This window comes from Bubalus kerabau, chromosome 7, assembly GCF_029407905.1.
Source record: "Bubalus kerabau isolate K-KA32 ecotype Philippines breed swamp buffalo chromosome 7, PCC_UOA_SB_1v2, whole genome shotgun sequence".
NCBI lineage: Eukaryota > Metazoa > Chordata > Mammalia > Artiodactyla > Bovidae > Bubalus > Bubalus kerabau.
Window position 1 is genome coordinate 35,289,339 of NC_073630.1, and position 24,159 is coordinate 35,313,497.

General features: G+C 40.1%; 1 protein-coding gene across 1 annotated transcript in view; it reads left to right on the forward strand.

The window, feature by feature from the left end:
- Nucleotides 1-24,159, forward strand: part of UGT8 (UDP glycosyltransferase 8) — a 111,387-nt gene that overhangs the window by 31,898 nt on the left and 55,330 nt on the right. The window contains exon 3 of the mRNA XM_055588028.1: nt 3,796-4,619. Coding sequence (XP_055444003.1) covers nt 3,798-4,619 — 822 coding nt within the window. The 5' untranslated portion in view covers nt 3,796-3,797. The remainder of the gene's footprint in view (nt 1-3,795; nt 4,620-24,159) is intronic.

A 24,159-nucleotide genomic window follows, 5' to 3' on the forward strand; every position in this document is an offset into this window, starting at 1 on the left:
TCAGTATAGTTGCTTTTTTAAATATAATTTTAGTTATTTATTTTTGGCAGTGCTGGGTGTTCGTTGCTGCATGGACTTTGCTCTAGTTGTGGTGAGCGGCGCTGCTCTCTGGCTGTGGTGTGTGGGCTTCTTATCGGGATCGCTGCTCTTGTTGGGGAGCACGGGCTGTTAGGGTTTCAGTCATTGTGGCTCCTGGGCTCCGGAGCACGGGCTCAATAGTTGTGACACATCATAGTTGTCCTGATCTTCTCGGACCAGGGTTGACCCCACGTCTCCTGCATTGGCAGGCAGATTCTTTACTACTGAGTCACCAAGGAAGTCCTGATTATTGCTTTAGTTTGGATTGCCCTCATGACATGTGATGTGGAGTATCTTCTCATCTGTTTACTTCATACCTTTATTTTCTTTGGTGAGACGTCCATTAAGATCTTTAGCCCCTTTTAAATCAGGTTGTTTATTTTTTTTTTATTGAGATTTGAGTTCCTTCCTTACCTATCTTGGTAGCAATCCTTTTATATATATATATATATTTTGCAAATGTTTCCTCCAGTCTGTTGCTTATCTTTTCATTCTCTTGACATTATCTCTCTCAGAGAAGAAGATTTTAATATTAATGAAGTCCAACTATTCAATTGATGCATTGTGGTATTTCTGGACTGGCAAGGATCATACCATTTATTGGTAGTTGTGTTAGTCATTCTGTTATCCATAACGGTGATATTTATGAGATTAAAGTGCTGTTGTAATCCTTCATAATTACCTTTGTATTTTAATAGTAAATAACGCACTTGTGCAAATGATGCTTCTTTGTTGGTAATCAGTTCTTTTTCCTGAAGACATATGATGACCTAGTAGACATTATTTTTAGAAGATATTTTATCATATGAATATTGGCATTTCTGAATAGTTTTATACTTATGTACCTTTTCTTACCTCATTTTGTTATACGACAGCCACTGGTGGCTGAGATGGTCAAGTATCTGCCTGCAATGCAGGAGACCTAGGTTCAATTTCTGGGACAGAAAGATCCCCTGGAGAAGGGAATGGCTACCCACTTGAGTATTCTTGCCTGGAAAATCCCATGGACAGAGGAGCCTGCTGGGCTACAATCCATGAGGCTGCAGAATCGGATATGACTAAGTGACTAACACACATACACATGCAGTACAATACTAGTTTAGAAGTTCCTCAGTCACACTAATCACATTGGAATTGCTCACTGCTGCTGCTGCTGCTGCTAAGTCGCTTCAGTTGTGTCCAATTCTGTGCGACCCCATAGATGGCAGCCCACTAGGCTTCGTTGTCCCTGGGATTCTCCAGGCAAGAACACTGGAGTGGGTTGGCATTTCCTTCTCCAATGCATGAAAGTGAAAAGTGAAAGTGAAGTCGCTCAGTCGTGTCCGACTCCTAGCGACCCCATGGACTGCAGCCTACTAGGCTCCTCCATCCATGGGATTTTCCAGGCAAGAGTACTGGAGTGGGGTGCCATTGCCTTCTCCGGGAATTGCTCACTAGAGGCTCCCATATTGGATGGTAAGGAGATAGACCATTTTCATCATCACAGGTCGTTCTGTTGGACAGTGTGGTTCTAGAACATAAGCAGTTGTGATTAAACAGTCATTTTGTGTGATTTCTTTTTACTTTGCAGTAGTTACTAAAATATTAAAAGAAAAAATTAAGAAATGCAGTGAAAGCATTTGTTTCCCTACTGTTATCTTTTGTTTCTTAGTGATTTATGTTCAAGTAACAGTTATAACTACAGCTGAAAGAGTTGAGTATGCTCACCATCTGCTCAGCTAAATGCGAAATACAATTGGTAGAGCAGTTGTCTAACATTGGTTCATCATGATGTTGGTCTTCTTGGACATGCCAGTAGTAATAGGCTCTATTAGTCACAGCAGTGGGCAGTTCAGCCGAAATAACTTTTCTGCATAGATCTCATTCTTATAACTTGTCTATTTAAAATTCCTAATTTTTATTCTCTTTTGGCAAGGGCAGAAGGCTGGGCTTCACTGGTGGCTCAGAAGGTAAAGAATCTTCCTGCAATACAGGAGAACCGGGTTTGATCCCTGGGTTGGGAAAAGAAGCTGGAGAAGGAAATGGCAACCCACTCCAGTATTCTTGCCTGGCAAGGACCATGGACAGAGGAGCCTGACAGCCTACAGTCCATGGGTCACAAGAGTTGGACATGACTTAGCAACTAAACCCCCACAACCATTGGTAGAAGGCTACCCCAGAGAGACACATTTGGGGAGACAACACAGGAGAATAAAGGCCTGGAAGGTTTGCTCCAAGGTTGGCTATTTAATTTTCTTCTTTCACTGACATTATAATTATAGATTAAACTTCATTGCTATAGAAACAGTGTTTGCTCCAAATTATTTTTTTAAAGGCTCACATTAACTCAGGCAACATTTAACATAGGCTTTCATATGTTTATAACACATATTACTTCAGTTTACTGTTATAGTAATGATAACTTAATGATATAGTATCATTTGGAATTGGTTTGAAAAACATCTGGAAATATATTTTATAGTTTAATCTTTGTATTGGAAAAATCTATCGTTTGCCTGCTATTAACGTCTTTTTTTTAGGTTTCTTGCAGTGTTTGAATGTTGAGAAGGTATAGTTTTTTAAACTGTGTTTAGATGGCAGGAATTTGTACAAACAGGATGGTTAATATATGATGGGTAAACACAAATATTGGTTTGGTGATTGCATGGAAATCTATTTTGAGTTGTTCTTTGAAGTAGAAAAGTCCAGTTCTCATGGGTAGTTATTTTTTAGGTCTTTCCCTATTTGGAGGCTAATTTAGAATCTAAATGTAAATTATATTGGGAAGATAGGGTGAGTTTCCATATTCAGTGGCCCACATAGGTATTTCTAAAAAAATGGTAGAAGGTGATTCTAACTATTGTATATACTTAAGTAAAGCAGAAGAGTAGAAGAAACATGCGCCATTCTGTGCACTTGGCCTTTGCACCTGAGTTACAAGTACAACACAGGGAGTATAGTCAAGGACACAGTCACTCATCAGCCATCTCTTTCACAAGTATTTACTGAGATTCAGTTAACCCTCTTGAACTTTTGTATTAAAGGTTTCTCTTTTAGATAATGCCCTGAAATGAGTCAGCAAATTGATATAAATTACATAAACAAAGTTGGCCAGGATACTTAAGGGTATTTAGATAAAGGAGAAAGTCACATTAAAAGTCATTTTTTTCTCTTGTGGAAAAACTTATTTTCTATAGAATTACTACTTGAAAGGATGATTTTCTGATACATAATCTTTCTTCGGTATGCTTTTGTTGTAACTGGGGAATGTTGCTGCTGTGATAAAATGATTTTAAAAGAGACATACATGCTGATATACGCCAAAATAAGAAGTCTTGGCTCTTCTTCCTGGGATTAACATTGATGTTCAATTAAAAGATATACAAAGGTTCCATAGATGGCTTATAGCTCTTATTCAATGAAGAGAGTTTTTTTTTTCAAATTCAATCTTAGAGGTTTCATTTCAAATTAGAAAAAAAAAAAATGAGCTCTCTATTGTTGTTCCAAAGCTGATACATTTTAAATCTATTTCAGTTTATGGCAGTCTTACTGTCAATTCTATATTTTAAGAGACACCTTTCAGAAATGAGGAGACAGAACATATACTGGGATAATTTTTTAAAGCCATCCTTAGGCAAAGTACTGGATCATCAGATCCTGTGAGAAAGCATCTTTGTGATGGTTTTGGATGGTGAGGATTGCTGTCTGTTTTAAGCAGTTTTCTGGTTGTCATTTCAGCTATGAAGTCTTACACTCCGTATTTCATGCTCCTGTGGAGTGCTGTTGGGATAGCCAAGGCTGCCAAAATCATCATCGTGCCGCCAATTATGTTCGAAAGCCATATGTACATTTTCAAGACACTAGCCTCGGCCTTACACGAGAGAGGCCACCACACAGTGTTCCTCCTCTCTGAAGGCAGAGACATCGCACCATCTAATCACTACAGCCTCCAGCGCTACCCAGGGATCTTCAACAGTACCACCTCGGATGCTTTCCTGCAGTCCAAAATGCGGAATATTTTCTCTGGGAGATTGACAGCAATCGAACTGCTTGACATACTGGATCACTATACCAAGAACTGTGACATGATAGTTGGCAACCACGCCCTGATTCAGAGTCTAAAAAAGGAGAACTTTGACCTGCTGCTGGTGGACCCTAATGACATGTGTGGATTTTTGATAGCTCATCTCTTGGGGGTTAAATATGCTGTATTTTCAACCGGCCTTTGGTATCCTGCTGAAGTGGGCGCTCCTGCACCCTTGGCTTACGTCCCAGAGTTTAACTCACTCCTCACAGACCACATGAACCTGCTGCAAAGGATGAAAAACACCGGCATTTACCTCATTTCCAGAATAGGGATCAGCTTTCTGGTTCTTCCCAAATATGAAAGGATCATGCAGAAATACAACCTGCTGCCGGAGAAGTCCATGTATGACTTGGTCTACGGGTCCAGCTTGTGGATGCTGTGTACAGACGTAGCCCTGGAGTTCCCGAGACCCACCCTGCCTAATGTTGTTTATGTAGGAGGAATCCTAACCAAACCGGCCAGCCCACTACCAGAAGTAAGGTTTGCTGAACTCCTTGGTAATCTTTTCTTAATATAAATGTCGATTTGCCAGTTTGGATTTTTAGAAGACAGAGGATTGGGTATTGTTGGATAATAGATGCTATTCTAAAAAGTGGTTAAGAAACAACCTGCCAAGGCCCTTTTATTTGTGGGTATCCCACTCCTCTGGAACGCATTCCTGCTTTGAATGAGCATTTCCATAACACCAGGAGACCACTGTGCCATATGGTCTGTAGACTCTCTGAGAAGTAGATTTTTGATTAAGTTATAACTCTGAGAGGAATGGAGTTAGAGAGTTCATTTTAATGAGTGTAAGTGATTTCACTTTTAAGTAAACACAGAGTTCCTTCTGATCTCCCCCAGAAAGCACAAACACAAGTCTCTACGTCCAGGTTAGGTCCTGGGAACTCAAATAAGAGCAATGTTAGTAGTGGCTCTTCTTTCAGCAGTCATGACCGCTAAACAGTGTATGTCCAGCAATGAAAATGAGGTAGTAACTTCCATCAGACTAGGATGCTGATTTTAAGTTAGTAAAACTATTTAAAGAAATCATGTCTCACTGTGATTTCATGTCAGGATGGAATTAATTACCTTTTAACAAAACCTGTTTACTCTCTGAGTCAAACCTGATTTCTTCTTTCTGGCTGAGCTGTCAGCAAATACACTTGTGTTCTATACTTCATCCTAGTTTGGCCTTTTTTTTTTTTTTCAATTAGGTATCTCAAAACCTGTAGGAGCCATATTGCATAGCTGTTGTTGTGGGGGAATTCCCAGCCTCAGGTTGACTCTGGATTTAAACTCAACCTCTGATGGCATTTATCAGAAGTGTAGGGCCTGTTCTGTGGTTTTCTCTACCGCAACTGTTTCTACTCTTAAAATTCTTGAAGCAGCCACTCACAACAACAGTCAAAGTGTTCGTTTCCAACTCTGGTCACTACATTAAAGAAATCTGCCAGAGTCTTGAGGAAGAGTCAGTCTAGATTTTCTCCTATAGGTGTCACATAAGCTCAATCTCTGGCAGAATTTTCTCTTGGGGAAATAAGGTGATTGGGATATAGCCTGTAGATTTCTCTCATGCCTGCATTAGAAGCACATTTAATAAATAACACTTTGATATATTTTATGGAACATGAAGAGATAGAACTTGCCAGATCTTTGACCTATTAACCCTAGATTGCTGCTTTTGAAGACAGTGAGAGAGAGCAGTTGTTCTTTCTGACACCAGCTGTAAAGGATAAAGGTTAATCTCAGGCTGTCTCAGCCATTATCAAGCCCACTTGGAAAATTTAATTAGTCTCTCTCAGAGTCACTGTGTGATGTATTACCCCTTTCCTGAAAGTATCTAAAATCAAACTTCAGAAATAGCTTATAAAAGTCCCAGAACCAAGTTTATCTCTACCTGAACTGAGCCATTCCTAATGTCGGGCATATCAGCCCTGCTCCCTTCAAGTCTTCATCTTTTCCCAACCAGAGCACTGCCATTTTGCCTGTTCCTTTGAATTTTTGTTTGAAAACTGTCTCCCCTCTTGATACGGAAGAAGGAATCATTTTTCCTGTTTTGTAGCAGCTTGAACTGTGAGTACAGAACACTATTGTATGCTTAGTAAAATAGCGTGGGTCTTTATGGCTTCATTACAGTAGTCCCTCCTTATCTGTAGCTCAGTTATCCTTGATCAACCATGATATGAAAATATTAATTGGAAAATTCCATAAATCAACAATGTGTAAGTTTTAAATTGTACATTGTTTTGAGTAGTGAAGTATGATATCTTATATGGTCCAGCTCAGTCCTGCTCCATGCTGCCCTGAATCCCCATCCACGTGGTCTGCTTATGACCTCCAGCCAACGGCATCATCATGGCTCTGTGATCCAGCATCACCTGAAGCAGATGATCCTCCTGCTGTCGCCTAACTCTGTATTGTAACGCCTGTGTCATTGACCTTACTCTGTCTGATCATGTCTTATCTCATGTCATCACACGAAGGGAGAGTAGAGCCCAATAAGATATTGAGAGAAACCACATTCACATAATGTCTATTGCAGTGTATTGTGATCTATTTTATTTTTAGTTATTATTGTTGATACCCTAATGTGCCTGATTTGTAAATTAAGCTTCATCACAGGTATGTATGTGTAGGAAAGAGCATGGTATATATAGGGTTCAGTATTATTTAAGATTTTGAGCATCCCCCGGGGGTCTTGGAACATATGTCACGTGGATAAACGGGGTTACTGTATACTTTGTTTTACTTTTAAAGCATCTTTTGCGTGGTTTTTGGAACTTCCTATAATGTTATTATCCAGTATGTTTTCTGACTTGCCATGATTTCTAGTTTGGCACCAGTTTGACCCAATGTGTGGGCTTCCCTGTTCTTTTTTTCCTCTCTGGGCATTTTGTAATTATTCTTTTGAATATGTGCTCCTTATCTACAATTATTGCTTTGGCTCTGACAGGTGTCACACTCAGAAATATACACATCTGGCATGAGTATGTGTTAGGTATGTGAACCTAGATAAGTATATTGTGTGTGTGTGTGCTCAGTCATGTCTGACTTTTTGCATCCTGTTGGACTATGGCCGACCAGACTCCTCTATTGCTGGGATTCTCCAGGCAAGAATATTGGAATGGGTTGCCATTTCCTCCTCCAGGAGATCTTTCCAACCCAGGGGTCGAACCCACATCTCTTGTGTCTCCTGCATTCAGGCAGGTTCTTTACCCACTGAACCATCAGGGATAAGTATATTATTATCATTGAAAATCTGTGAGGTTATAAAGTGTGAAGGGCCGTTTTCACTTCAGTGTTCCATTTACAAAGTTCTTCAATAGGGAGAATTTTGAAGAATGGTGGGTCTTATTTGTTCATATTTTCCCTACCCTTCTGAGGTTTTATATGCTTTGGAACACATGCATTTCTATTGAGATTTTTCTAGTAGATTTGTTTGATACAATAAACTGTACCTCAGCATTCTAAAAGTTAATGAGTTTCTCAAATGCCTGTATTATTTACAGGTCACAGTTGTGACAGTAAGATAATAGAGCCCACAAGTGGCCTCTTAGAACACATGATTCACTAATAACACCTTAATTGTTAACTGCCTTGGTGTCTTACGCTGGCAGTGGCTTAAGTTTTCCAGATGTCTACAAATGATTTGGCAGTGAGACTTCTTTTCATAGCCTGGGATAAAAAGGTAGAGAAAATGTCTAAAAGACATGTTTTCAGAAGCTTTCACAATGTTTGAGCCTAAAGAAACTCTAGAGAGCGTCCAGTTCAGCTCCACTTTTCCACCTCAAAATACCGGAAGTGACCCATTCACTTGTCACATATGAGATTAAAAGGATTTGAGTGTCTCATCCAGGCCACACAGTTTGTGGCACAGCCAGGTGAAACATGGATTGTGTTCCTATGAATTAGATATTTTGTCAAGATGCCTGCACTCTCGTTACTCATTTTACTCATTTACACATTTATAGCATATTCAAGGAACTTCCCTGTAGCTTATACCAGTAAGAATCTGCTTGCAATGCAGGAGACCTGGGTTCAATCTGTGGGTCGGGAAGTTCCTCTGGAGAAGGGAATGGCAACCCCCTCCAGTATTCTTGCCTGGAGAAGCCCATGGACAGAGGAGCCTGGTGGGCTACAGCCCTCGGGCTCGCAGAGAGTTGGACACGACTGAGCAACTAAGCACAGCATATTCAAAACTATGCAGAGACAATTTCACTAATCTTTATTTGATAGCTCAAAGATTGTGAGGACTTAATATGATAGTCAAGTCACATCATTTGTACCCCTCCTTGGAGGAAGAAATGGCAACCCACTCCAGTATTCTTGCCTAGGAAAACCAATGGACAGAGAAGCCTGGCAGGCTACAGTCCGTGGATTGCAGAGTCGCACCTGACTGAGAGACTAACACTTGTGCTTCAGAGATTTAATGATAGAAATCAGCCAGAATCCAAATCCTTTTGATCACAAAATGTTGTCTTGGTGTAGAGTGAAGAAATGGTCTACACTGATAATCAAATGATTTCTAAATGCATGTGCCTGACTCATCATACTATTTACTACCGACTGCCTACAATAGGAGTAATGACTTTTAGAGGAAGAGGTTTAGATTGGACTGTATCCATATTGTGGCTTATCTGTATCATTACAGTGTGGTAGAGAACATAGGAACAATTTTTTTTTAAAGGTTTACTTCCACCAGGAAGGAAGTCTGTAAATAGTCCCCCATTTGACTAGATCCTTCAAGTATTAAATGTGGATGAAATAAATAATAACATCTAATAGGGGGTGACTATAGCTTTTAGTAGTTTGACTAGGAAGTAATAATAATAATACTCCCAAAGAATAGTACATTTACTTAGGGAGTCTTTTGATTATTAAAATTCACATGTTTGAGGTGATAAATTTTAGATGATTTCCCATTGGCAGAAAGTGGTCTAGCCCTGCTACGCTGCTGATCTCTGCCACTTTTCAGCTTCTACAGCCCTGAACTATCATTGCACCTAACAGATTGTATCTTAATTATTGGTTTTTCACATGGTTTTCTCCCCTACTAGGGTGTGGATGCCTTAAAGGGTAGACAACAAGGTGGATAACCTTTGTACCCTGAGTGCCTGGAAAATGGTAGTCATTCAATAACTGTTTAAAATTAAAAGCATCAAATAGAAATCGTTGCCAAAAAATAGGTGATTCAGTGAGTATAACAATATTGTTAATATTATAACCATAATTTGTTTATTCCAAATTTATGTTCAGATGCCATTGCAGCCATTAAGTAACCTGACATTCCAAGTTCTTGTAGTGAATTAGGATAGCTACTTAATGATATGATATTGAGAAAAGGCGATCATCTCACTGCTCATTACCCAGTTGGTGAGCTAAATGGTCCCTAGTGTGTTCCAGATATGAAATAGGACCAGCAGTGCTCAGGCACTATTGCTGTGTTAAGATGGCTTGGGAGGGTATGACCCTCATCTGGTTGGACTGCTGCTGCTGCTGCTGTTGCTAAGTCGCTTCAGTTGTGTCCGACTCTGTGCGACCCCATAGACGGCAGCCCACCAGGCTTCCCCATCCCTGGGATTCTTCAGGCAAGAACACTGGAGTGGGTTGCCATTTCCTTCTCCAATGCATGAAAGTGAAAAGTGAAAGTGAAGTCACTTAGTCGTGTCCGACTCTAGCGACCCCATGGACTTCAGCCCACCAGGCTCCTCCGTCCATGGGATTTTCCAAGCAAAAGTACTGGAGTGGGGTGCCATTGCCTTCTCCAGGGGCTTTATTGCCAGGCTAGGGGTGTGAAAGGCATTTTCATTGCAACATTTGTACAGACATTTCTTTATTTTTTTTAATTAATTTTATTTTATTTTTAAACTTTACATAATTGTATTAGTTTTGCCAAACATCAAAATGAATCCACCACAGGTATACATGTGTTCCCCATCCTGAACCCTCCTCCCCCCTCCCTCCCCATACCATCCCTCTGGGCCGTCCCAGTGCACTAGCCCCAAGCATCCAGTATCGTGCATTGAACCTGGACTGGCAACTCGTTTCATATATGATATTTTACATGTTTCAATGCCATTCTCCCAAATCCTCCCACCCTCTCCCTCTCCCACAGAGTCCATAAGACTGTTCTATACATCAGTGTCTCTTTTGCTGTCTCGTACACAGGGTTATTGTTACCATCTTTCTAAATTCCATATATATGCATTAGTGAAAAGGGAACCCTCTTACACTGTTGGTGGGAATGCAAACTAGTACAGCCACTATGGAGAACAGTGTGGAGATTCCTTAAAAAACTGGAAATAGACCTGCCTTATGATCCAGCAATCCCACTGCTGTGCATACACACTGAGGAAACCAGAAGGGAAAGAGACACGTGTACCCCAATGTTCATCGCAGCACTGTTTATAATAGCCAGGACATGGAAGCAACCTAGGTGTCCATCAGCAGATGAATGGATAAGAAAGCTGTGGTCCATATACACAATGGAGTATTACTCAGCCATTAAAAAGAATACATTTGAATCAGTTCTGATGAGGTGGATGAAACTGGAGCCTATTATACAGAATGAAGTAAGCCAGAAAGAAAAACACCAATACAGACATTTCTTTAAATTAGAGAAACAGTCCTGGGGAGAGATACAGATAAGATAAAAAGATGAACAGAGATAAGAAAGAGCCAGAGCCCAAGGACAGGGTCATGAGATCCTCACTGTTGTTCATTTTGTCATTTGCCAGAACTCCCTCACAGAGAAAGGTTTGGTAGGGGGGAGCGGGGCGGGGGAAGAGACACTGTGCAAGAGATTCATTAGATTAACCCACTTGTGAACCGATCAGGCTATGAGAAGAAGAATAAAACTGAGGAGCAAAACAGTGGCTTTTTACATGTAGTTTTCATTGAGTCATCTAGAAGCCTTTCCTTATTATTACATATGGAAGTGGAAAGCTGACTTCCCCTAGAGTGAATGAATGTCTAGGCTGAGTTATGGGACCACAGTTATTGGGGCTAACAGACTGATCCAGGGTTGCAGCAAATATGGGAAATTATGGTGATGGACAGGGAAGCCTGGCATGCTGAAGTCCATGGGCCACAAAGAGTCAGACACGACTGAGCGACTGAACTGAACTGAAGGCTATTTAAATAGTTGCTTATAAATTATTTCTTGAAATATAAAGCTAGAGATAGGATTATAACTATTGTATTATATTGATTAAATTGTCTCCTTTTAAGTAAGTATAATTTAATCTATATGTTTTATAGTTGGTTCTTAATTTTGGATACCATCACCTACAAATAATTTTTTAGGGTGTCTTTATTCATGTGCTGTATTGGTAGCTATGCAGGGATCAGAAGATTGAGAACTATAACATTTGCAAGAGATGAATGATTTAATTTCAACTACTAATTCTTAGCTGAAAGATTCACCACAACATGATAGTTGGGCATAAATAATAGATTCCCTGTGGGAATTTATAGGCTTCCTAGATGGCTCAGTGGTAAAGAATTTACCTGCCAAATACTGGAGATGCAGAAAACACAGGTTCAGTCCCTGGGTTGGGAAGATCCCCTGGAGGAGAAAATGGCAACCCGCTCTAGTATCCTTGCCTGGAAAAATCCCATGAACAGAGGAGCCTGGTGGATTATATAGTCCATAGGTTCGCAAAAGAGTCAGACAGGACTGAGTGAAAGAGCCATGGTAATTCATTAATGTAAAATGTTGCAGATATTTCTTGCAGAAGTTTTGTAGGTGGATCATATATTTTGTCTTTATTTTGTAGTGAGAAACCAGATTACCTAAGTGAATCTATCCAGGAAGGAAATTGGGCAGTGTTGCAACTATCAACAAGTTACTGTTTAGTTCACTGATAGGGAGGTTTTCTAAGCAGCACTGTAGTTTTGAATAGCTTATCAGTTGCTTCTGTAAGCATTATAGGCTTGGAAGAGTTTTCTGATACTTTTAGAGAGTATATAATTTAAAGTGCAGTCTGACATAATTTTTAAACACCGTTCTTCCTCTGCTATTGAGTATTTAAGCTTTAAGATGCCCAGCAGAGTTGTTCATTTAGATGTTAGACAGTGGCAATGTCAAGGAAAATGTATTTTAACTGATCATATTTACAAATAGTAATTCTCACAATTAAATAGTTGTTCCAGTTTTTTTAGAAAAATATTTTTCACAAATACTCTCACTCCAAGCCAAACAGTTCTAGTTTGGAAATGCAAATCGCTACTGTCCATGAGTTTGTCAATTTTGTCAGTTTGTCCATGAGTTTGAGTGCAGATTTTGACATAAAGGACCGAGTGAGCCTGAGCTTCTGAGGAAGTGGTGGCTCTGGAGACAAGCCACCAATTTATTTTATAGTTTTGTTTACGGAATTTTTTTCTACCAAAATGTCCAGGGGCTGTGGCAAAGTAGCCAGATGGAAAAACATGGGCTTTTTCAGCCGAATGGCCCTGGGCTTTAATCTTGGCCTTAATAAGACTTGGAGAGGGAGGGTGTCAGCCTCCTTAAAGTGAGGATGGCAGTGCTTACTTCAGAGGGTTTTGGGGGATGAGAGCCGTGGCAATGCCTGGTGGAGATAGTTCTTGTTCTTATTATTGTTCCGATAACTCTCGTTACTGAAGATGAGCTCTGGTTACTAAGTCACTCACCTGCTGTCTTCTACCTGGCAAACAGAAGAATGGTTTCAGAGGGGGAGGAAGTGTCTGTGGCATCACCCCTACTCATTTCAGGGGTTGGTCCTTGGTCCTTCTCCTTCCACCTTGGGGATGCTTATTTTTCTTTCCTTCATCCTCTTTCTCACTGAAGTAGAGGGAAAACAGCAAGTGAACTATGTGGGGATTAGACATCTGAGCCTTAAGAAATGAGCAGAAGCTGACAGGTATGTCCTGTTCAGGGAGTGCCCTCCTGGTGCTTCCAGATGCTGGTTTCTTTAAGCTCAGTGATGTTATCTGTGGATTTTCAGTCCTTTAAATGGAGGAGCAGTGACTCCAGCCCTGTTCTGCGGGCTCCATCCTTGTTCCTTTTCCTCCTCTGTGCTTCTCATTCCTGTCAGACGTAAGGAGACGCTCCAAACAAAGAAATACCTGCCTCCTAGCCAAAGATTCTACCCAGATTCTCCTCCACACTCTGACCCTGGTGCACTAGATTATTAGATAACCCTGTACTGGTGGCTCAGATGGTAAAGAATCTGCCTGCAATTCAGGAGACCCAGGTATGATCCCTGGTTTGGGAAGATCCCCTGGAGAAGGGAATGGCTACCCACTCCTGTATTCTTGCCCGGGAAATTCCATGGAGGAACCTTGCAGGCTACAGTCCATGGGGTCACAAAAAGTCAGACATGACCTTCAAAAAAAAAAAAAAATGTTTGAAATTTTCTTCTAAGATCTGAGGTGCAGACTCTGCAGTCAACTTCAGTGTTTATCCTTACTTCTGCCTAGATCTCTTTAAGCTGCGCAAGTTGTTGCTTCTGTCTGATTCTTTCACTCTCCACAGTATAGTTCATATCAGAATCCCATTACATTCTTGTTAAAACATGTATTGGAGGGCTAAGTAGGAGGCCTGAGATGGGCCTCACTCATTTGTAACAAGTTCCTAGGTCATGATGAGGCTGCTGTTGCTGGTCTAAGGACTAACCACAGTAGGGGAACCACTGACCTAGATTCAGACGATCTGCACGAATTATACATTTTAATTACAGCCTGTAATATATTTTATCTGAGAATAATTTTTTCCTCATCATTATAGGGTTTTTTCTCTTCTAGAAAATTACTTTCAGTATAAATTGTACCACCATAAATGTATATATGTATGTAGATTTCAAGGACTAGGAGAGCCATGGGTTCCATTGTATATCTGGAGAACTCATTACAGTATAATTTTGTTTTGTGAAATTATGATGATGCTGTTGATGTATCAGCCCTTTCTGTAGGAAGCAGGTCTAAATAGAACATCCATGTGCAGCCATGTTAATAATAGGTAAGGTCTTCAGAACTAATATCCTTTAACTCTACTCCCTATTTTCCTTCATCTCCACCACTTTTTTTTTAATAACACTCTAAAAATATTTATCTCAGGTTAATATACAGCATTGGATCAAAGCAGGCTGTGATTTTAAAGTCATATTACATAAATGCCCTTTTCTAAAATTCTAAGAAGTCATGTGCTAGCTTTTATGTCCAATCCTTTGTCCAAAATCTAGTAACAAGCAGAGTGTTAGCATTCTGTAAATGCTCACTATCCATCAAACATTTTTTGTATTTATAAGATGTCAATATATCTCTTATAAATAAAACAAAGTGAGAGTTTGGTTTTTAGAGTCAGTCTTTGTATTAGCTTGCTTATTCAGAAAATGCAGCTGACCATTGACAACACAGGGGTTGGGATGTTGACCCTCTGTGCCCTCAAAATCCACGTGTAATTTATAGTAATACCTGTGTACACAGTTCATCTTTATTCAAAGTTCCTCATTTGTGGATTCAACTGACCATGGATCATGTACTATGGTACTATTTAGTATTGAAAAAAATCAGTGTATAAGTGGATCCATGTAGTTCAAACCTGTGTTGTTCAAGACAAACCTGTATTTTTTACACTGTGACAACCACTTTTATGTTTTTACTTTGAAGGCATCTCTCCTATAAACTCAGCAAACCCTGAGCATGCACATAAGCCAAAACTGGTCCCTGCCTGATAAACCCAGTATTGTCCTGGGCCGAGAGTGGCTTTATAATGGGTATTTTTGTAGCAGGAAAACAGGACAGATAGCCAAAGAGAGATAGGCATTGAAGTAGTGGGGTGGACTTTTTCAGGTACTTCTTAACCCAGAATATATTCTTATTCCCCTGAAATCAGAGTCTAGAAAACTGCTCCTCACACCGTGCGGATGAAGCGTCATTTCACCAAGCACAGGGAAAGGTGTGGCAAGGGCTCTCACAGTGCCTGTACTCAGTGGTAGGAACCGGGCACCCAGGGAGAAATGATAAAACTGTACAGACCAGGACCCTGCGTGTTGGTGCTGGAAGGTCTGTTCTTTAGACCCTGATAATGAAGCAGTTGCAGCCCAAGAGACCTTCTGCACAATTAAAACCCAGCTGTGCTGCCAGCCGCACACTGCCTGGACCAGCCCGGGATACACATTCCTCCACCGTTGTCTTTCGGCTTTCTGTCAAGGTATATTTTTGTAAAGCAGCATTTATCGCTGTTGTAGGAATCATGGTTAGTGGGAGAGTCAAGATTTCTGATTCTATCAATATAAATGCAGTTAGTTAATTAGGCTTTTAACAGAGCATTTGTTTTAGAAAGTGCTGTGAGAGAGAGAGAGAGAGAGAGGCATGAGACAGAGAAAGCATGTCTGCTTTTTCCCTTAAAATGTTTGTCCACCTGAAAGAGCAGAGTGCCTATTAAAATGGTCATTTTCTTGATTATTTCATATGGATGACTTTTTGTCAGAGTGGCGTTTGGAAGAGTTATGGTGTTCAAACACAAGAGGGGGAAAACTTAATGTCATGAATATTTTCCCTCTATGTGCTTCTCTCTTTTTCCCCCTAGATGTATGATACAGTAAGAATAAACCTGACAAAGTAAGCTGACCTGATTTTATACTTCTTTGAATATAGTAACTACTTAATAATTGTCTGTTGCTTTGAATTGCTTTATGCTCAATTAGATCTAGAGATAAGTCCTTTTGATAGTATCTGAAAAGATTTCAGCTGCATAGATCTCTAAGAAAATCACTAGGTTCTGAAAAACTGAAGACCTTTCAGAAAGAGTAGTGGAAGAAACTCTCTGAGAACAGGGTTCCCAGTTTAGTCATCATTTATATCCCACCCGCTTTCATACCTAGTTCTGCAGTGCTTTGCAAAGCATAGGCCCTTATACATATATTTTGAATTAATATAATTTCAAGTTGTAAAAGCTGGTGCATTTGCCCAGGTTATTTAGCAAAACTGGGATAAAATGTTTTTAAATGGTAAATTCCCAGAGCTTTTATCAGTAAAAAGCAGCTCACATGGCTTGATAAATATTATTAAAATCCTGAGGCTAATACTTAATTTCCTTGCCTAGAATTGTTAGCCCAGTGTGAGGAACAGTTAAACCAACTTAAGGTTTTCTTTTTTAGTGGAAAGTCCATTGAGAACTTCTCCTTGTGTGTGGCAGGGCAAACGTTTTGCAAAACACAAAGGGATGGCCACTCATAGAAAGGATAGATAGCTCTCTAGTTATATATTCAGGGCATGTTTTTTGAGTGCCCAGTATGTGCCTGGCACCAGGTTATCAATGTTAAGTGCAAATCATACTTTCTTCATTTGTGCTTGTTGTTCAGTCGCTAAGTCGTGTCCACCTCTTTGCAGCCCCATGGACTGCTGAAACACGCCAGGCTTCTCGGTCCTTCACTGTCTCCCTGAGTTGGCTCAAACTCATACCCATTGAATGAGTGATGCCATCCAACCATCTCGTCCTCTGTCACCCCCTTCTCCTCCTGCCCTCCATTTTTCCCAGCATCAGAGTCTTTTCCAATGAGATGGCCCCTTGCATCAGGTGGCCAACATGTTGAAGCTTCATTTTAAGCCTCAGTCCTCCCAATGAATATTTCAGGGTTGATTTCCTTTAGGATTGACTGGTTTGATCTTGCTAGCCAAGAGACTCTCAAGAGTCTTCTCCAACACCACAGTTCAAAGGCATCTAGTCTCTGGCGCTCAGCCTTCTTTACGGTCCAGTTCTCATGTCTGTACATGACTATGGGAAAACTATAGCTTTGACTATATGGATTTTTGTCGGCAAAGTGATGTCTCTGCTTTTTAATACACTGTCTAGGTTTGTCGTACTTTTCTTCCAAGGAGCAAGCGTCTTTTAATTTCATGCCTGCAGTCACTGTCCATAGTGGTTTTGGAGGCCAAAAAAAATAAAATCTGCCACTGTTTCCATTTTATTCCCCATCTATTTGGCATGAAGTGATGGTACTGAATACCATGAATGTAGTTTTTTGAATGTTGAGTTTTAAGCCAACTTTTTCCACTCTCCTCTTTTACCTTCATCAAGCGCTGCTTATAATCTAAGGGGAGAAATGACTAGAAAAGAGGTAGATGGATAATAAGATGCACAATTTTGATGCTGAACTACCAGCAAGGAAACCAGTGGGGCGCAATGATAAGAGAACAGGAGTCTTCTCGGTGACTGGGTAGGATCTCAGGAGAAGGTGAAGCCACAGGGTGGAAAGCTTTCCCAGCAGGGGACCCACCTGTCCCCAGGTAGGGGGATGCTTGCACTTTGAAAGATCAGTGAAGCTGAAGCGCTGAAGGCCTGAGGCTTGGGCAGGTGGTTCAGCTGGGTTTGGAGAGGTGAGCAAAGAGCCTGTCACTACAAGGGGTATAGATTTCACTGAATAGTCAAAGTTTTAGTCGCTCAGTTGTTTCTGACTCTTTGTGACCCCATGAACTGTAGCCCACCAGGGTCCTCCGTCCATGGCATGCTCCAGGCAAGAATACTGGAGTGGGTTGCCATGCTCTCCTCCAGGGGATCTTCTCAACCTAGGGATCAAACCTGGGTCTCCTGCATTGGCAGGCGGATTCTTTACCATCTGAGCCAGTGGATTTCACCAAATGAGTTAAAACCTGATGGGGTTTGCATTTAGAAAGACTCCCTCTGGTTGCTTTGTGAAGATAGTATTACAGAAGAGAAAGCGAGAAGCTGGGAGGACCAGTTGAGTGCATGTTGCTGTAGCTCAGGAAGGAGATGGGTTGATGAATGTGGATGTGGTGAGAGAGAGATGATTCCAAATGCACTGGGAGGTAGAATTAACTAAGGTCCAATCTGGGGAGTGGGGACACTTTCAAACAGCCAGGTTTCCTGCTTAAATAACCAGTAGGGGGCATTTGCTGGATGGAAAGACTAGGGAAATGAACAGATTTTTGAGGGAAAACACATTGTTCGGTTTGGGACATACTGAATTTGAGAAACCTGTGGATCTCTGAAGATGGATTTGAAAAGAAAGGCCAGACTTGCTATTCAAATGTGAGGATGATCTTCAAGAAGACTGTACCGAAGTGGTGGGAAAAAATGAGGTTATGAACAGAGAGGTGTAGAAAGAGAAGAGGACTTAGGTTTGAGTGCCTGGGCCTCGACCATGTAGAGGTTGGTTAAAGGCAGAGGAACCTCCAGGAACTCTGAGAAGTGTCAGCACCTGAGATGTGAAGCATAACCAGGAAAAAGGCATGTTTTAGGATCCAAGGAATGGGTGTTTCTGGAAGTGAAGTCCCTAAGTTATCATTGCTACCAAATCAGGTGTTCCCATGTGTTAGTTGGAGGCATGTACACGTGGTCGTATATATCACTGGACAGCTTTAGTTGTTGCTAAGTAGTTAATTGCTTAATCAATATAAAAGAACCTATGATCTCTTTGGGGCTTCCCCAGTGGCTCAGTAGTAAAGAATCCGCCTGCCAATGCAGGAGATGTGGGTTCAGTCCCTGGGTCGGAAAGATCCTCTGGAGAAGGAAATGGCAACCCACTCCAGTATCCTTGCCTGGGAAATGCCATGGACAGAGGAGTCTGGAGGGTTACAGTCCATGGGGTCGCAAAGAGTCAGACAAAACTTAGTGACTAAACAACAACAATAACAAATAGATAATAGCAGCAAATCTTTACTGCTATTTTTAACAATCAGCCTCGCATCTGCTACTTCAGCCCACTGGTACAGTTGAAAGGGCACTCCTCGGAATCAGACAAATATATACAGTTGACCCTTGAACAACAGGAGTTTGAACTGGGTGGCTCCTCTTATGGCCTGATGTGGAGGAATCAGAATTACAGAGAGCTAACTATAAATTATACTGGTCTTATCGACAGCGGGGATGTTTGGCACCCCTAGCCTCTGGCTCAGAGGTCAGCTGAATATTCAGCATCCAGCTAGGCCCTGGGGAGATCACGTTCTCATTGTGGGCTCCCCTTCCTTTATCACCAAGCTGTGGGTGGGTGAGTGGGTGAGGGCTAAACTGGTCTTTAAAGTCTTCTTCCACCTCAGTGATGGTGGGAAATAGAACATTTTCAGCACCATACATACATTAAAATCCAGACTTATATTCTCAACTTAAAAATTTTTATTTTTGATGCAATTAATGTTGACAGAATCAAAGTCAAGCAGACCTCTCTGTAGGTGTATTTTAAGTCGTAGTTCATTAAAGTGGAGGCTTGCACAGAATGGACGAGGCATAGCTACAGAAGAGGATTGAATTTACAGTTTACATATGGTGAACCTTTGATTTTTTGGTAAATCATAAAGAATAGTTATTAAGAGAAATAATTTTTGTGTTTTTCAACACTGATTAAATTTTTAAAATTAAAAAACTGATAAAATTCAAATCATCATTTGGTTTTATTTTGTATAATACACAAGGTGCATTTTTCCCTTGGGAATATAATTGAATTACCACTTTTATTGAAGAATACTTTCCCAAACTAGAATCTTAAGGAGAATTTTAGAACTCCTCAAACCATGCACATAATTTTTTTCCTTGCTTCAAAGATTATATCTTTTAGCTTTTTCATGATAATTTGTGAATGCATTTTGTAAAATATTCTTCTCAAAGGCAAAAACTGAAATGATAGGAAAATGCTGAAGGCCTTTGCAACTTGATTTCATTTTGGTAAAGTTCATACTTAGTTGAATATTATGTAGAGTAGTAAAATGAGGGAATTTGGCCATTTTGCTGCCAAAACTTAGACGCATGAAAACTTGGGTTAGTTATATGTAGACATACATATAAGATTAATAATCAGTCATCTGAGGCACAAAGCACAAACTTATTTTCTGTTAAAAATGCCTCACCAAATAAGTTTTTATTTCTTTTACAACCTATTTCAGTTGATTTTTTTTAAAGTAACTTACTTCACGACTGAAACTTCAAATGAAGCTTATTTAATGGATCTTTACAGATTAAAAGGGTGGAAATTTATGCTGAAATGCAGTTTGGATCACTTTTCTCTTATAGAAAAGTCTCCATTGTTGTAAACTCTTTTAGAAAAGTGTTAGCTGTTATGAGGACTAAAGTTGGGTAAAGATAAAAAATGAAGTTATTTATCTATTAGTTTATTATGTGCAACTCATTTTTAGTTGAATGCTGAAAAGTTCATTTTTTTTTCAAAAAATATATGGGCTTCCTATGATAATTTTTGAATATAGATAGTTTATCCCTCTAGGCTTGCTTAGGAATAAAATATTTTTTAAACTATGAAGATTTAATGGAAATCATATATAGTATGTTATTTATGGATTAAATCAAGCCAGCTACCTAGCCTAGGCTTGTTTTTTTTTTCTAGTCCAAATAGCTTTTTAACAGAGATGAAAAATATTACATAGCTATTTATGCACATCTTGTACATAATCAGTGCCTTTATTGATAACTTTACTTCTTTAAGCTGAATAAGGCCTCAAAAGTTTTATATTCAGTATTTGAGTACTTTTGTTTTTCTCTTTAAAAATCAGTATTAGGCACTACTGGTTACTACCAGCTGAAGCCTCACACAGCTGTGCGTTTAGCATTTAATCACGCTAAGAATTGCTAATTAGAACATCACACTGGACAAAGCGAACCCAGTGGAGTTGAGACAATACCATTTTTGTTTGAGAAACATAAATAAATGATCTTTACGCAGTAGTTTCATTAATAAGCATTTGTGCCGAGTGTGGAAAGTAGGTGATCTTTAGCAAAATGTTTTAACCCACTGGGAATGCTGTATCAATATCACCCTTTCTCAGTAGGATATGGCCAGCCTTAGTCAGGACTGTCAAGCTTACATATGGCTTTTCGATTCCTCTTTCAGTTCTTCACTTTGCTTACTCTGTTCCCTTTCAGCAGCAGCCCCAACCTGACACCCACCCCACACTAAAGACACAGACCTTCTCCTGTGCTCCCCTTTGCCCTTTTGCCTTAATTTGAATCTCACTGCAGCCCCTTCGGTCAGCCTTACTCAGGCTCAGGTTGCCCAGTGCTCCCAAATCCCCTTCTCCGTTTCTTTGTAAAAGCCACCTTGTTTGCAGACCTTAGGTGCAGTTAGTTAGCTGTAGTGTAGAGGGAGAAGGCAATGGCACCCCACTCCAGTACTCTGGCCTGGAAAATCCCATGGATGGAGGAGCCTGGTGGGCTGCAGTCCATGGGATCACTAAGAGTCGAACACGACTGAGCGACTTCACTTTCACTTTTCACTTTTATGCATTGGAGAAGGAAATGGCAACCCACTCCAGTGTTCTTGCCTGGAGAATCCCAGGGATGGGGGAGCCTGGTGGGCTGCTGTCTATGGGGTCGCACAGAGTAGGACACGACTGAAGCGACTTAACGGCAGCAGCAGCAGAGGAGGACTAATTTATTCAGTGCTGTGTTAATGGCTGATAGCAATTTAACGTATTACCTTTCTAGGAGTAGTGAATATTTTATATTGAAATCAAAGGTCTAGTGGCAGTAAGGCATACGTCAGAAGAATCAATATCAGCGGCATAATTAGTTTGGTTAGGAAAAGGGGAAGATAATGGTTCCAGAAAAATGAGAGAGTACACTCTGGGTGTCCCTAATACCAGTTCTTATTACCCACTCCCATGAATGCTTATACTCTCAAAGGGTCTAACTTACCCTGGCAGTGCAGCAACTTTAGCTTTTTATGGCATCAGATCTCACAGTCCTTATGAATTAAGAGGTAATAGGAATGTTGTGGGGTCTGATATGGTGCTTGTATAATGGGTGCTTAACACTCTTGTAGATTCCACAGATTAAATAAGCCAGACAAATAATATGTGGAGAAGCTAAGATGTGCAGAAAATATTTAAATGCATTGAAAATGTCTATATGGCACAGATTTTGTGGAAAACACTTCCTGGTTTACAGTTATGCATTTGGGAAAGTACTGAAGTAGTGATTTTCTGAAGTTCAACAAATACCAGCTTCTTAGTTTTTTGTGGTTGTTTGCTTTGAGCTGGTGTAGACTAGTGCTACTCCAGTAATTCACATTATTAAACCTATGTCCTTGTAGTAACAGAAGACTTCTGGGATTCAAGAGACTAAAGTGTCCCATGTCTGCCACTTACTAACTTTGTCATCTTGGGGCTTGTCACCCAAACTTACCAGTTGCACTTATCTTGTTTGTAAAAGGAGGGGGATAATAATGTTTTTGTCTGTATCAAAAAATGTTCATTGAAGCTCTGTTGAAATGGTATTTGTTTTCTACAAATGACAGAGTACTATATAAAAGATAATTGAGATATTACGTAGGAACTATACATTATGAATTAAAAAAAGCATATATTAAGATGAGCTGCATTTTTCAGAGGACATTTATTGGAGACCCAAAGATCAGAGTTTTAGTGTCATATCTCCTACCAACTTCAGTAACAAACAGGCTTTTTTCTGGCAGTATTGCTTATCTGGATGAGAACCAGGAGCTAAAATCTCAGCCAAAAAGACATTTGGGAAGCCACAATAAATGCCAAAATGTCCAGGAACTAAAATTCATGTATTCGACTCACAGTAGATGCCCTTAGACTTTCTTCCTTCACAATGAATTCATTCTAATTATATACCTTTGAAACAGCTTAGTTATTTTATTTCTAAGACTCTGGAAGATTAAAAAGGCAAGTAAGTTTTTCATGTTGGCATGCCAAAAATCATGAAAAGTAACAATTAAATAATCTGATAGAAAAAGGATACCCTTCCAGAATAACTAGAAGAAGAATATAAATAACTCCAAGAGCATAGCCCCCTTGGGCTATTTAGTGTTGCAGACCCAGGACATCACTCTGTTATAGTGACGCAAAAACATAATTGAGCTCATATGTTATAGAAGTCGCTGTATATGCAAAGAATAAGTGTCCCTAGCACCTTTTATGAGTCCATCCATCAACAATATGCTTTAGCTATCATGTAAATGAAAATACTCAGAAAGATGCAAATTCACAACAGGCTTCAGATAGTTTGTATTTTAATTTAGGTTAAGGGATCCAGAACTACTTCATCAAGATAGGCCCAGTGTATTCATTTGCAAGGGCTTCCCAGGTGGCAGTAGTGGTAAAGAACCTGCCTGCCAAAGTAGGAGATGAAGAGAGTGGGTTGGATCCCTGTCTTGGGAAGATCCCCTGGAGGAGGGCATGGCAACCCACTCCAGTATTCTTGCCTGGAGAATCCAATGAACAGAGGAACCTGGCAGGGTACAGTCCAGCGGGGTCTCACAGAGTCAGACACAACTAAAGCAACTTAGCATGCACATTCATTGGCAAAATGAAGAGCCTGGGCTAAACTAATCATTAAAATTACAGGCTAAAATATATAGCTTCATATATCTCTTCTATCAGAATAATATTATGCATTTTAAAATAGCCACATTTCTTGAAATCAATTTTTCCACAGAATATATCTGTTAAAAGACATAGGATGACATGCAGTACTTGCTTTATTTATGTAAAAACCACTAAAAAAGCATTTATCTTTAAGGTCTTAGCACTTAGAAATTAAGTTATAAATATTCATTTATTTAACAAATATACATGAAGCAGTTTCTTAAATCCAGAGACCTTGTCAGCACCTGGGAATAGAAGATTTAGCAAAGGGAGCTTGTATCCTCAGGGCACTTAAGTGCCATGAGAAGACAGATACTAAACTTCTAATCACCTTAAATGACATTTGGAAGTGCTTTGATAGAAAACATGGGTAGGGACCCAAAGAGTGTGGCATTAGAACCTAAGGAAAGGCAGATAGTGTCCATTAAGAGCTTTTTAATTGGAAGTGCCAAGGATAGTCCACTGACTTTTAATAAGACCCTCAGGGAATCTGGAACTAAGGCTTTTTCTAAGGAGTAGCAAATCTGGGGGCATTCATTTCTCCTTCCCTCCTTCCCTCCCTCCCTCCTTCCTTCTGTCCCTCTTTTCCTTCCTCTGCCATTCTTTCCATAGTGATTTATTGAAGGTCACCGTGTGTGAGGCACATTTTAAAACTCATCTCATTTGGCAGGGAGCAAGGACCTCCTCCTAACACCACTGTGGCTGACATTTTA